At 35.8% G+C, this 15,289-nt stretch overlaps 1 protein-coding gene across 2 annotated transcripts in view; it reads left to right on the top strand.

Annotated features, from left to right (window-relative positions):
- The window catches only part of ZNF280C (zinc finger protein 280C), a 67,934-nt gene that overhangs the window by 26,325 nt on the left and 26,320 nt on the right, over positions 1-15,289 (top strand). For both annotated transcript variants that reach the window (XM_015128188.3, XM_015128189.3), the window contains exons 6-10: positions 3,168-3,279; positions 6,523-6,693; positions 6,839-6,945; positions 13,021-13,244; positions 14,599-14,756. In XM_015128188.3, coding sequence (XP_014983674.1) covers positions 3,168-3,279; positions 6,523-6,693; positions 6,839-6,945; positions 13,021-13,244; positions 14,599-14,756 — 772 coding nt within the window. The remainder of the gene's footprint in view (positions 1-3,167; positions 3,280-6,522; positions 6,694-6,838; positions 6,946-13,020; positions 13,245-14,598; positions 14,757-15,289) is intronic.

Here is a 15,289-nt window from a genome sequence, read left to right as displayed (position 1 = left end):
AAAAACAACAAAATAAAAAATTAAAACGTTTAATCAGTAATGAAATGTTGGCATATTTGCAACATGAATAATGCATAATGGCAACATTTTAAAGTTAATAAACTGAAACAGGTGGTCTTAAATTGGAAAAAGTGTTCTGAAGTCATTATTGCTGCTTATTCTGAAAAGATACTTTCATAGTTTAGCTTTAAAAACTTTTAGTAGGCCGGGCGCGGTGGCTCAAGCCTGTAATCCCAGCACTTTGGGAGGCCGAGACGGGCGGATCATGAGGTCAGGAGATCGAGACCATCCTGGCTAATACGGTGAAACCCCGTCTCTACTAAAAAATACAAAAAACTAGCCGGGCGAGGTAGTGGGCGCCTGTAGTCCCAGCTACTCGGAGGCTGAGGCAGGAGAATGGCGTAAACCCAGGAGGCGGAGCTTGCAGTGAGCTGAGATCCGGCCACTGCACTCCAGCCTGGGTGACAGAGCGAGACTCCGTCTCAAAAAAAAAAAAAAAAAACTTTTAGTAAAAGTAATAGATAATAATACTTAACATTTACTGGCCTGTTAATATGTACAAGTCTTTGTGCTAATCTTACTTAATTCTTATGGCATCTTTATGAGGTAGGCACAATTTTTATTTTTTTATTTAATTTTTTTTGAGACAGTGTCTTGCTCTGTCTCCCAGGTGGGAGTGCAGTCGCACGATCTCAGCTCTCTGCAACCTCTGCCTCCCAGGTTCAAGAGATTCTCCTACCTTAGCCTCCTGAGTTGCTGGGATTATAGGCACCCACCACCACACCCAGTTAATTTTTGTATTTTTAGTAGAGACGGGGTTTCGCCATGGTGGCCAGGCTAGTCTCGAACTCCTGACCTCAAGTGATCTGCCCCCCCTTGGCCTCCCAAAGTGTGGAGTTACAGGCGTGAGCCACCGCGCCAAGCTGAGGTAGGCACTATTATTATTCCCATTTTATAGTTGAGGAAACTCAGGCTCAGAGAGGATAAATGATTCACTCAAGGACACACAGCTGGTAAGTGATGGATCTGGTATTTCAATCCAGGATAACCCAGAATTTTTAAAATATTCATATACACACATCCATTTATACATTTAAGCATATACTTTATTTATTTAGGGACAGGGTCTTGCTCTGTCACCCAGTCTGAAATGCAGTAGCATGATCATAGCTCACTGCAGCCTCCAACTCCTGGGCTCAAGCGATCCTTCCACTTCAGCCTCCTAAGTAGCTGGGACTACAGGCATGTACCACGATGCGCAACTAATTTGGCTTTTAATTATTTTTTAGAGATGGCAGGTGGGGGGGGGTCTCACTATGTTGCCCAGGCTGGTTTTGAACTCCTGGCCTCAAGCTGTCCTCTGCCTCAGCCTCCCAAAGTGTTAGGATTACAGGCGTGAGCCACTGCTCAGCCCTGTTAAGTATGTACTCTTTAAATGGAAGCACTGCCTTAGAGCATTGGTGTACCCTTACAATTCCCTAAGTCTCTTTCAGGGGTCTGTGAGGTTAAAACTGTTGTCACAGACATTTGTGCTCTTCACTGTGTTGACATTGTAAAACTCTTCAAGTGATTGTAATGTGCAGCCAGAATTGAGAATGACAGATATTCTCGAATGAATTGAGAATCCTACATAAGGAAATTTTGTTTAAAAATTTTAAATCTGTTTCATTATCTGTGTCTCAACTCTTTCAGGCAGGGAAGGAGAGTATTATCTCTTTTAAAGCGAGTGTGATATAGCTTAAGGACACAGACTTTGTAATCAGGCAGACCTTAGTTCTGATTCCAGCTCCTTCATCTGTAACAGGCTGGGTTGTACTGGGAACCTTAACTACAAGATATTTTAGTTTACCTTTTTATAAAATGTGAGATAATATTACGTCTTTATTAGTGCTGTTATGATGGCTATTAATATAATACATGTACTGTGAAAGAGGCAAGTACATTTTAAATACATAATTTTTAGTGGCTCTTATTTCAGTTGGAAAGGTAAATAACTTGAAGTTCAGAAGTGGCTTGCCCAGGGTAACATAGTTAAATAAATGGACAGGTCTTCTGAATCTCAGCCTATTGCCTAGTCTGCCTTACAGTTACATTTGTTACCTTTCTGAAATATTTTATGAGACATAAGAAATTCCCAATTGGAGAATTATTTAACAGGTTATTTGTTGAATAATGTGTCTGCTTTCTGAAATTGTGGTACTTAATTTATCAGAGATGTCACCTCGGAAAAGGTTGAAAGTGCTACCTTTATTCAGAGGAACTTTTGTTAACTATTTTTGGAAATTGCAAATGGATATTTTCCACTTTTAAACTTTTAAATAAAAAATATTTAGAGAAAATAATATTTTGTGGTAAGATTGCAGTTAGTCACAATTAAGTCATAGTCTAAAACCTAATCATCTCTCAAATTGTAAGCACAAAATAAGCAAGCAAAATCTTTATATCTTCATTATAAAAGTAATGTGTAAGGAGGGGTAGGTTAGAAAAGAAACAGGGAAGAGTACATACTGTATTTTGATTTTTGTTTTCTGTAGATGGTTAGGGTGACATTAGAGTATTATCAGTCAGGGGACCATATTAATATATATTTGATATCTATTCCTCATTGTTCTCTGAACATTGTACTGGGAACATTGTTCTTTGTCATTGGATATTTCCAAAAAAATATGTTATGTGATAGTATCATTTAATTTATTTAGTCATTTCTTTATTGTTAGGCATATAGGTTTTCAATTTTTGCTATTATAAATCATTCTTCATTAAACATTTTCATTTCTTTAGCATAGATTCTTAGAAATGGAGTAGTTGGAATAATTGGACCAGAGAATATGAACTTTTTTTTAAAGACCTTGTTATAGACACTGCCTAAATTTCCCCGCAGAAAAGTTGTTCCAAAATATAACCTCTACTTTGCCAGTAATATTATTTTTACATTTTAACGTTTTATTTCAAACTGATTTTAGATTTACAGAAAAATTACAAAAATAATACAAAGTTTCCATATACCTCTCACTTAGTAGATGCTAATTTTGCCAGAGACTAATAATTACCTTTGTGTTTTATACCATATTAGTAATTGGATTATTAAGATTCTTTATAGTATTGACGTACAGCTAAATTTACCTCTATAAAAGTTCATGAAACAAAATAATCATAACTTTTTACAGGATTTTACAAAGAATTCACAAGTTGGATCAGATAATTCTTCAGTTTTACTGTTTGACTCGACCCAGGAATCACTACCACCATCCCAAGACATACCAGCAATTTTTAGAGAAGGTTTGGTTTACCACTCTTTCATAAAAATTATAAATAGAGACTTGTTGAATATACATATGGAATTGAATTTGTTTTGAAGCCCATACCTTCATGTTAAGATTTTCATATATTATAACATGGAATAGAGCTAATCATTCCTGAATGCCTTTCTTGGGTGATATATAAAATTGTGTTTAGTAATACAATATTTTATTTATTTCTATTAAGTTGGCTAGCACATATTCTTTGCACTCTTTTTCACTTGGAACCAGCCATGGACTGAACAATCTTAATATAATTTCTGTGAGTCAAGGAAGTCCCCTGATGCCTTAAATACTCTGTGAAAACAAGTAGTAATTATTTGGAAGACACTTAGTATGAGAAAAGGTGCATGGTTATAGTTGATTTCTCAATATGCTAATGTTTTTCTATTCAAATAAATGATGTAGATGTGATAGTTAAACATGATTATAGATTAGTATTGTAAAATGAAAGAACTAAAGAAACAGTGATTTCCACATGGTAAGTACTCAGTAAATATACTTTGAAGTAATAATGGAAATTTTCCAGTTGAAGTGTTAGAGTTCTTTGATGTCCACCATAACAAAGTTCTTCATTAACCTAAAATAAATTAGTATGCCAATAAAGGAATTTTGTCTCATTGAAAAATTCTCTATAATCAAAGCAATTATTGTTCTCTATAATAGCTAGTTTAATATGTTTCACTAAATGGAAAGAGGAACACAATTTTTTTGAATATGTAATTATTTACTCATAAATTAGTATATAACCTTTACCAAACCAAAACAAAAAAATTGTAGTCATATGAATGCCAAAAATATTTTCCCATTTTGATATTACTTGGTTTGATACTCACCTATCTAGGTGTCACTTACCTAGTTAGTAAAATAGCCAAGAACCAAAATAAACAGGGAGATAAAATAGTTGTTTTAACTCGGGTTTTGCAAAGCACATGATCTTTATTCATAGAAAAAATCTGAATTATTGAAGCTCCCAAAGGGTAAAGACAGTGACTCCTACTGTCTCTCTAAGATTAATACAGCAGAGAGTGGAACTTTGTCCTGAATGGTAAATAGGGTTATAGTTAATTGGGAAGATACAGGTTTAAGCCTTTATTCTAAAGATTTCTGTGGCCTTTATCAAGTCATCTAACCTCTGTATACCTCAGTTTTCTCACATTATTAAAATACTTTCATTTTTCTCACATAAAGCATTTATTCTCCAGACCTGAAATGAGCCATTTGGGTATTAAATTTTAATTCTTGGCAATCTCGGGGCTTTTTTTTTTTTTTTTTTTTTTTTTTTTTTTTTTTTTTTTGAGACGGAGTCTCGCTCTGTCGCCCAGGCTGGAGTGCAGTGGCCGGATCTCAGCTCACTGCAAGCTCCGCCTCCCGGGTTCACGCCATTCTCCTGCCTCAGCCTCCCAAGTAGCTGGGACTACAGGCGCCCGCCACCTCGCCCGGCTAGTTTTTTTGTAGTTTTAGTAGAGACGGGGTTTCACTGTGTTCACCAGGATGGTCTCGATCTCCTGACCTCGTGATCCACCCGTCTCGGCCTCCCAAAGTGCTGGGATTACAGGCTTGAGCCACCGTGCCCGGCCTCTCGGGGCTTTTTAAAGGCCCCCAAAAAATAAGTGGAAAGTGAAAAATGCATTATCAGTTATAAAGGATTTGACAATAAAGTTCTTAGAATAATAATCATGAATGATAATATGTGCTATATGTTCAGAAACATGATTAATGGACTCCTAAGATGATCATGGAAAGTTCTTAGAGAAAGTTGGATTTGAACTTGATTTTGAAGAATGAGGATAGGATTTTTATTAACACAGATAAGAAGAGTTGAGGTAGGGAACACCGCAAGCCAAACACAACAGAAATAAATAAGCTAAAGAGTCAGAATTTAAAACTATTGAACTCAGGTTGATTTTATTTAACTTAGATTTATCATGCTTAAAATACGCATATTTAACAGTCTGTTTTTATTATCCAGCTGGTTGTATAATCAGTTGCCTAGTCCAAAGTACTAGCACTCGTTGGTTGTTCAGGTAACCTAAGCATCTCAGAAAAATGTTAGTGGTTACACAAAAATTAGTCTTAGGTGCCTTCAGTATAGCTGGCAGTAATTATGTGCTTTGAGGATGGAAAAAATCATTTCTGTTTAAGGAAAAAATCATTTTTATCTCAAAGAATGAAACATAGATTTAACAGAGGAACCCACTAATGTAATACTTATTTTCCTTGCATGTATCTACTCTAGTGCTTCTCCTATTAATGTAGTTGTGAGCTTTTAAAACATGACGTGCAGTTTTAGAAACCTTATCACAAAGTACAATTGTATATTATTTTCAAAAATCACTTGTGTTGGGTCTGGTTATAGCCTAAATAGCCCCACTTGTCTTGGGAATGCCCTGAATTATATAATCCTTTGGTCTTTAAGGTGATGGCTCTCAAACTCAGAACTATCTTTAGCAATGAAATTCTTACTCAAAATTTATGCAGAAATTAATAAAACGTAAAAGGGTTTCTTTATCTGACATACCCATTATATTTTCTAAGATAGACCCATTGGATTAAGGGGAACATACTTTGAAAGTCATCATATTAACTCTAAACCTTTTCATATGAATGAGTGAGGTATTATCATTCAAGATTAGTTGTTTCTACTTTGTATATAGGGAGTAAACAAGATAATTTAAACCACCTGTTAGGTTGTTAGGTGGAAAAAGAACCAATTTGAATTTTCCATTACACATCTTAAGTTTTTTAAAAAACATTTAAAAGTGTTTCTCTAAGCGTTTAGAATAAATTTTTTAAATATTTTACAAACTCAAATGCATTTAAGCATCTAAATATAAGTTGATGTGTAGAATTTCAGCTCAGAGTATTCTCTGTGCTGTAACTTTTATTTATTTAGCTTGGAATTTTTTGTTATAACTTTTTTCATGATACTTGTTTGCTTTATTTGAAAGCATTTTTAGAAGTTTTGTATATAAAGTTTATTTTGTGAAGTAAAGATATGTAGTTCATAGTAGTAGCTGTGCAATTTCTACTTGCTTATATAAATTTTAATCATTATTGTCATTTGTATGATATGCTTATTAAATTATATTACCTTTAATTTTGTTCCAAACTGTTTTTGCTCAATTTTAAATGTAAAGCCATTTTGGTAGCAGTTTTACATAAGCAATATTCCATACTGAAATATTTACAAATATCTTTCTCACTATTTAAATCTTTGTAGGTATGAAAAATACTTCATATGTATTAAAACATCCTTCTACTTCTAAAGTAAACAGTGTTACTCCAAAAAAACCAAAGACCAGTGAAAATGTTCCTCAAATAAATCCCTCCACTTCATTGCCTTTAATTGGTTCTCCTCCAGTGACATCCTCCCAAGTTATGCTATCAAAAGGTAAACATGAAATCTGGCATGTAAAAAAAAATATTATTTATACATACATTTTAGAAATGGTGATGAATTTTAAAACCATTATTAGTGGTCATTTAAGGTTTTAAAAAGATGAATCTGAGTCTTAAAAGTCCTTAATTTATTATAGGTACAAATACCTCATCTCCATATGATGCTGGAGCACATTACCTAAGAGCTTGTCCTAAGTGCAATGTTCAGTTCAATCTTTTGGATCCTTTGAAATACCACATGAAGGTAAAACTTTTTTCAAAATTCAGTTGTTAAAAATGTTTATAGATCCTTGAAAATATTAAAAATTAATATATAGTAAATGCTGGTTTATCCAGATATTTAGATAAGAAACCTTCTCATTGGCATTTCCATATAACTTAAGTTAAAATTGATATTCACAATGATTATATAAGATTTTAAAGTCCTTTCCAATGATGAAATTTTTTAAATTAAGTTATGGATAGAACTGGAGGCCATTATGTTAAGTGAAATAAGCCAAGCATAGAAAGACAAATGGATGTTGTCACTCATATGTGAGAGCTAAAAAAGTTGATCTTCCAGAGGTATAGAGAGTAGAACAATAGTTGCCAGAGGCTGGGAAGGGTATGTGTGGAGGAGTAGGGGAAGAGGAAGAGAAGTTGGTTATTATGCACAAAGATACAGTTACATAGGAGGAATAAGTTCTAATGTTTGGTGCAAAGTAGAGTGAAAAATTGCTAGGAGAGAGTACTTAAGATGCTGCCAACGCAGAGACATGGTAAATACTCGAGGTGATGGATACCTCAGACATCCTGATTTGATCATTACGTATTCTGTGCACTTAACAAAATATCACATGTACCCCATGATAATTTACAAACATTATATATCAATTTAAATTTTTAAATTAAGTTCATATGCACTACAGTGTATGCATATTGTATTTTATTTTTGTTTGTTTGTTTGTTTATTTATTTGAGACAGAGTCTTGCTCTGTCGCCCAGGCTGGAGTGCAGTGGCACAATCTTGGCTTCCTGCAACCTTTGCCTCTCCGGTTCAAGCGATTCTCCTGCCTCAGCCTCCCGAGTAGCTGGGATTACACGTGGCGCCACCGTGCCTGGCTAATTTTTGTATTTTTAGTAGAGACGGGGTTTTGCTATGTTAGCCAGACTGGTCTCAAACTCCTGGCATCAATTGGATCCACTGGCCTCAGCCTTCCAAAGTGCTGGGATTACAGGTGTGAGCCACCGCACCTGGCCTGCATTTTAATTTTAAATAAAAATAATGTACAAATTGGAATATTTTATTGACTAAATTATGCCATTCTTCAAACTTCCTGTAAAGCAGGTGTTTTATTAGGTGCTTAATCTTTTGTGTAAAGTAAAAACTCCTTTTGTTTAGCTTATTTTTTGCCCATGGTGACATATGCATGTCACATTACCCTAAGAAAAGCTTGTTTTTGCCCATGGTGACATATGCATGTCACATTACCCTGTGAAAACCTTAGTCTTACATTTTAATTTTCAACACTCAAATAAATTTCTAATGATGGAGCATTTCATATGAAATGATAGTTTTGGCCGGGCGCGGTGGCTCAAGCCTGTAATCCCAGCACTTTGGGAGGCCGAGACAGGCGGATCACGAGGTCAGGAGATCGAGACCATCCTGGTTAATACGGTGAAACCCCGTCTCTACTAAAAAAAAGTACAAAAAACTAGCCGGGCGAGGTGGCAGGCGCCTGTAGTCCCAGCTACTTGGGAGGCTGAGGCAAGAGAATGGCGTGAACCCGGGAGGCAGAGCTTGCAGTCAGCTGAGATCTGGCCACTGCACTCCAGCCTGGGCGACAGAGCAAGACTCCGTCTCAAAAAAAAAAAAAAAAAATGATAGTTTTAACTCAATCCATAATGTGGTTTATATAGTTATAAATGAATTCTAGGCCGGGCGCGGTGGCTCAAGCCTGTAATCCCAGCACTTTGGGAGGCCGAGATGGGCGGATCACGAGGTCAGGAGATCGAGAGACGATCCCGGCTAACACGGTGAAACCCCGTCTCTACTAAAAAATACAAAAAAATAGCCGGGCGAGGTGGCGGGCGCCTGTAGTCCCAGCTACTTGGGAGGCTGAGGCAGGAGAATGGCGTGAACCCGGGAGGCGGAGCTTGCAGTGAGCTGAGATCCGGCCACTGCACTCCAGCCTGGGTGACAGAGCAAGACTCCGTCTCAAAAAAATAAAAAATAAATGAATTCTAGCTTTCTATTAATATAGGAAGCTCTTGAAATTAGGTTTTAGGTAATTTTCACAGTACTAATGGAGTATGGGATTAAGGTAACACTCCACTTAAAATATTTTAGTAGATATTACAGTATTCTGTTATGTGTTTATAAAGATGGTCTGTATTCTCTTTGCATGCCCGATGTAAATGACAGGAAGGGGCAAAGGAGGCAAGAAAAAAAGTCAGTGTTGATTATATGTGGGAAAGAAGTAATGAGAAGAGTGCAAAACAAAGAAGAAGCAACTTAGAAAAAGGAATTGTTCACTATTTCAAAGATTGGCAAATTTTTATTAAAATTTGGCATTTTACAAAAAAAGAATTCTAAAATTCCAAATACAAACGTCTTTACTCTGACGCAAGACTGTATTGAGTCTTTTGCTGTTTCCACCTCCCTGAGTGTGTTTGGAAAAGGGGAATCCAAGTCTCACATTACCACTATTTTCCCATGGTGTCTTCCAGTTCTGTTTCATGGTGGTGTTCTTTAGGACATAGATGTATCCATCTTTTATGATTCATTGTGAGTGCACCCTTTAGCATTTTTATAGTGTCCTTTTTGTCTGTTTAATGCTTTTTGTTTGATATCAGGCTCACAACCCTTGTTTTCTTATTGTTTCCACCTGCCTGTTTTATTCTTTGCTTATCCTTTTACTTTCAACCCTCCCAAATCACTTTGTTTTTCTTCTTTCTTGCTTTCACCAGAGTTGTTTTTTCTTTTGTGATCCTATATGAAAACTTTTCTTTTAGAAGTGGAGCTAAACCCATGTATATTCATTGGTAGGAGAAATTTAACTGGTCTGATAGGTTTAATTGGTCTTAGTTTTGTCACAATGTTTTGTTATGCTTCTTTGTCCTTTTTTTTTTTTATTTATTTTTTTTTTTTTTAGTCTTTCACTTTGTGATTTTAGGGAAGTTTTTTCTTTTGTTTTCCACTCTACCTTGTTTTAGTATGTAGTCTTGTCTTTATTTAACACTTTATTTAGTATTTAGTTAGTATGTAGTCTTGTATTTTTGTAACACTTTATTGAGGTATGATTGACCTATAAAAATCTGTATTTAATGTATACAACTCGATGAGTTTGGAGCTAAGTATACATCCATGAAAACATTACAATTTGTGTCATAAACATAACCATCACCTTCAAAAGTTTCCTCCTACCCTCTATTACCTTTTTGTGATATGAACACAATAGAAAATCTACGCTTTTAGCAGATTTTTTTTTTTTTTTTTTTTTGAGACGGAGTTTTGCTCTTGTTGCCCAGGTTAGAGTGCAATGGCGCAATCTCAGCTCACCGCAACCTCCACCTCCTCCTGGGTTCAAGCAATTCTCCCTTCTCAGCTTCCTGAGTAACTGGGATTACAGGCATGTACCACCACACCCAGCTAATTTTGTATTTTTAGTAGAGATGGGCTTTCTCCATGTTGGTCGGGCTGGTCTCGAACTCCCAATCTCAGGTGATCTGCCTGCCTTGGCCTCCCAAAGTGCTGGGATTACAGGCGTGAGCCACTGCACCCAGCCAGATTTTTTAAGTATGTAATACAGTATTGTTAACTATATGCACTATTCTATATAGTAGATCTCTAGGACTTACTCATCTTGAATAACTGAACCTGTGTACCGTTTGACTAATACCTTCCCATTTTCCCCTCCCTCTAGCCCCTGGCAATCACAATTCCACTCTCTGCATCTATGAGTTTGACTATTTTAGATTCCTCATGTAACAGAAATCATGTAATATTTGTCTGTCTGTGACTGGCTTATTTTCCTTAGCATGTTTTCCAGATCCATACATGTTGGTGCAAATAAGATTTCCTTCTGTTTTTACGGGTGAATAATATTCCATTTCTGTGTGTGTGTATATATACCACATCTTCTTTATCCATTTGTATATTAATAGACGTTTAGATAGCTTTCATGTCTTGGCTATTATGAATAACCCTGCAATGAACATGGGAGTACAGATGTCTCATTGGGATTCCGATTTCAGTTCCTTTGGGCGTATACACAGAAGTAGGATTACTGGATCATATGGTAGTTCTATTTTTAACTTTTTGAGAAACCTCCCATGTCTTCCATAGTGACTGCACCAATAAAATTCCCATCAACAGTGTAAAATGGTTCCCGTTTTTCCACATTCTTACCAACACTTATCTTTTATCTTTTTGATATAGCTGTTCTAATAGGTGTGAGGGGATAGCTCATTGTAGTTTTGGTTTGCATTTCCCTAATGATTAGTGATGTTGAGCACTTTTGCACATACGTGCGTGTTGGCTACTCATGTGTCGTCTTTTGTCTATTCAATTCCTGTGTCCATTTTTAAAAATTGAGTTGTAGGAGTTTCTCGTATATTTTGGATTTTAACGCTTTCTCAGATACAGTTTCTCCTATTTTTTTCTCCAGTTATTCTTAGAGAATTCTTCTAGAGAAATTCTACAACTGTAAAATATACCCAATAAATAAATTAGTTTTATCTCATTGGATAAAAAAGGCTTTTGTATGAAAGTATTCCACATTAGGATCAGTTTATATGATGTCTTGATTTTATTCATGAGGTAGATTTCCCCTTCAGATATTTAGGCATTCTAGATAGAATATGTTGAGATATTCAAAATGTAACTGATGCTTCTTTCTTTGTGTTACACACATTTTCTAGCATGTTAAGTCTGGAGAATAGCAGGTTAGCTGTGCTCAAAGTCTGGTTCCAACCAGGCTTCACTTAAATATTACTGTGTTATTTTGTAATCAAGTTTATACATAATGGCATATAAAACTACCTTTTAAGCTTTTTTTTTTTTGAGACAGACTCTCGCTCTGTCACCCAGACTAGAGTGCAGTGGCACGACCTCAGCTCACTGCAACCTCTGCCTTCCGGGTTCAAGCAATTCTTCTGCCTCAGCCTCCTGAGTAGCTGGGACTACAGGCACACGCCACCATGCCCGGCTAATTTTTTTGTGTTTTTAATAGAGACGGAGTTTCACCATGGCCAGGCTGGTCTCGAACTCCTGACCTCGTGATCTGCCTGTCTCAGCCTCCCAAAGTGCTGGGATTATAGGCATGAGCCACCATGCCCGACCTGAGCTATTTTTTTTTTTAATTATTGTAGATTCGGGGATACATGCGCAAGTTTGTTAACAAGGGTATATTGCATGATGCTGAGGTTTGGACTTCTGATCCTGTCACCCAAATAGTGAACATAGTGTGCAATAGGAAGTTTCTCTTCCCCTGCCCTCTTCCCTCCCTCCCAATTTTTGGAGACCTCAGTGTAGTTTCCATCTTTATGTCTATGTGTACCCAGTGTTTAGCTCCCACTTGTGAGAACGTAAGATACTTAGTTTTCTGTTTCTGTGTTAATTCATTTAGGATAATGGCCTCCAGCTGCATCCATGTTGCTGCAAAGGACATTATTTCATTCTTTTTTATGGCTGTCTGGTATTCCATAGTGTATGTGTACCACATTTTCTTTATCCAATCCCCTGTTGATGGGCACCTAGGTTGATTCCATGTCTTTGCTATTGTGAATAGTGCTGCAATGAACATACAAGTGTAGGTGTCTTTTTGGTAGAACGATTTATTTTCCAGTGGGTATATACCCAGTAATGAGATTTCTGGGTCAAATGGTAGTTTGATTTTTAGTTATTTGAGAAATCTCCAAACTGTTTCCACAGGGGCTGAACTAATTTACATTCCTACCAACAGTGTATAAGCACGTAAGCTGTATCTTGACACAGATGTGAAATGGGTGGTTTTGGGCCAAGAAAAAAATTATTATTAAATATTTACATCTAAAAAGAAAAATTGTAAAGAAAAAATATTAGATATATAAACATCCCTGATCTTAAGGTTTTCAATTTGTTTTTGAAGTTATTCCTTTATTAAGATAGTAGGTGTTTATTGTTTGAATTTTTTTAGAATATATAAAAATGGAAGCCACAATTTTGGTGAATATCTTTCTAGATACATTACCAAGCATAGTTTTATATCATCTGGCCTTAGATGTAAACTCAATCGTTTTTTGATATCTAATCTTTAAAAGAGCTATAGACAAGGCTCATATTTTTTTCCTCTTTCAGCATTGTTGTCCAGACATGATAACTAAATTTTTGGGAGTAATTGTTAAATCAGAACATCCATGTGCTGAAGACAAAAATAAGACTGATTCAGAGACGGGAAAGTTGATCATGTTAGTCAATGAGTTTTATTATGGAAGGCATGAAGGAGTCACTGAGAAAGAGCCAAAGACTTACACAACCTTTAAATGCTTCAGTTGCTCAAAAGTTCTTAAAAATAATATTAGGTATGTAAATATTTATTTTTATTTCTGTTTGAAAGTTGGAATATGACAGATAAGAATATAGTATCTTTACTTTGCTGTGCCATCCTCAGTAAGTAATTATAATACTTTCTACTAAGAACAGAGGCAGATTATCATGTTGGAAAATTTTTGTTCCTTCTTGTATTTTAAGAGTTTGACTCCAGGATCCACCTAATTGTATTGTTTTCAGATAGTTTAAGAAAAGATAAAATGTATTTTAATTTAGGGGGAAATTATTTCTTTTCCCTGCATTTATTATTGAACTAGGAGGTTTCATGAGAAACTTATATTTTCTAGCTGTCTTTGAATCTTACTTTTCTTCATGTCACCAGAAGAACCACTATGCAGCATGACCTCCTTCATACTAACCTTATTTAAAGCTCAAATTTTTCAATTTTAAAATAAATTTCAGACATTTACCAAAACTAAAGAGAAGTGTTTTGGAGGTGTAACAAAAGATAAAAACCCAAACCTTCACAATATTGCTATCTAGGTTGATGACATTATCACTTTGTTTCAAGATTATTTTCTTCAGTGATTCATAATTGTAAATAGTTGACCCAGTCTTAAAATTGTTTACATTGAATATGCTTACTTTGAAATTCAGCAAAAAGTTTTAGTAAGCCCTTTGAAAACGGTATGTCCATTTATATTGTACTCTCTGCTATTGAACATCATAGTTCCTTCTCTTCAGAAGCCTTTTAGAGAAGCTAAAATAGCAGACGGTAAAACTGAAAAACAGACGGTGCTACAAAGGGCACAGCCTGCTAAGAAAAATGAATAGTTTGTGCTAACAGTAAGCCAGTATAATTAGATAAAACAAAAGGTTCTTGTAATTATAGGCATTAAAATTGCTATTGCATGCATTTAGAAACCAAGACACAAATAAAAATATACCAGCAGTTTGTCTTTTGAAGCGCTGAAACCTTCAAAGCTTTCAAAGATTTGTCTGTTCCCTGTAGCTGCTTTTGGTGGTAGGGTTTCCGTCCTTTCAGTATTTTATTTTAAAATGTAAATAGTATTTTACGTATGGAAAAGAAGCCTGCTATTTTTCTTTGCAAAAAAAAAGTTTTAAATCTAAAATAATGATAAAGTGTTACAGCAAATTAGTGATGTTTCATACGACTACATTAATGGATTATTTTAAAAACAAAGATAAAAAAACCTTACTGAGCCACTTGATGAAAATTATTTAAAGTACACACTTTTCTAGAGGGCTTTCAGGCCTCGGAGATGTTATTTTGAGTAATAGAATTACATTTTTAAAATTTAGGTTCAGAGACTTTTCTTTGGTTATAAGTCTGAATTTTTGCTCTTATTGGCAAATTGTTTATAGGTTTATGAACCACATGAAACATCACTTGGAACTTGAGAAGCAGAACAACGAAAGCTGGGAAAACCACACCACCTGCCAGCACTGTTACCGGCAGTATCCCACACCCTTCCAACTGCAGTGCCACATTGAGAGTACACACACTCCCCATGAGTTTTCTAGTAAGTGAAAGTTTCTTTGGAATCCTGAATATTACTGACTTTGATCATCCGAACTGTGAGGAACCCTTAAAAATTCTGACAGAAAAATAAAAATAAGAAGTAGACTTTGTAATTTGAGGGCAAAATTGAAAAGAAAAATCATAACTTTTATAAACTTAGATTAAATGTGTTACTAAAGCCAGGTGTGATGGTGCATGCCTGTACTCCCAGCTACTAAGGAGGCTGAGGCAGGAGGATCACTTGAGCCCTTGAGTTCAGTACTCTAGATTGCTGTGATCAATTGCACCTGTGAATAGCCACTGCACTCCAGCCTGAGCAACATAATAAGACCCTGCCTCTACAAAAAAAAAAAAAGTAGAAGAAAAAAAATTGTTAAAATTGAAGTCCCTCGGTCGGGCGCAATGGCTCATGCCTGTAATCCCAGCACTCTGGGAGGCCAAGGTGGGTGGATCACCTGAGGTCAGGCGTTAGAGACCAGCCTGACCAACATGGAGAAACCCCATCTGTACTAAAAATACAAAATTAGCCTGGCG

The sequence above is a fragment of the Macaca mulatta genome, chromosome X (assembly GCF_049350105.2).
Source record: "Macaca mulatta isolate MMU2019108-1 chromosome X, T2T-MMU8v2.0, whole genome shotgun sequence".
Lineage (NCBI taxonomy): Eukaryota > Metazoa > Chordata > Mammalia > Primates > Cercopithecidae > Macaca > Macaca mulatta.
The sequence above is the reverse complement of the archived record's forward strand: the minus strand, read 5'-3'. Positions and strand labels throughout refer to the sequence as shown.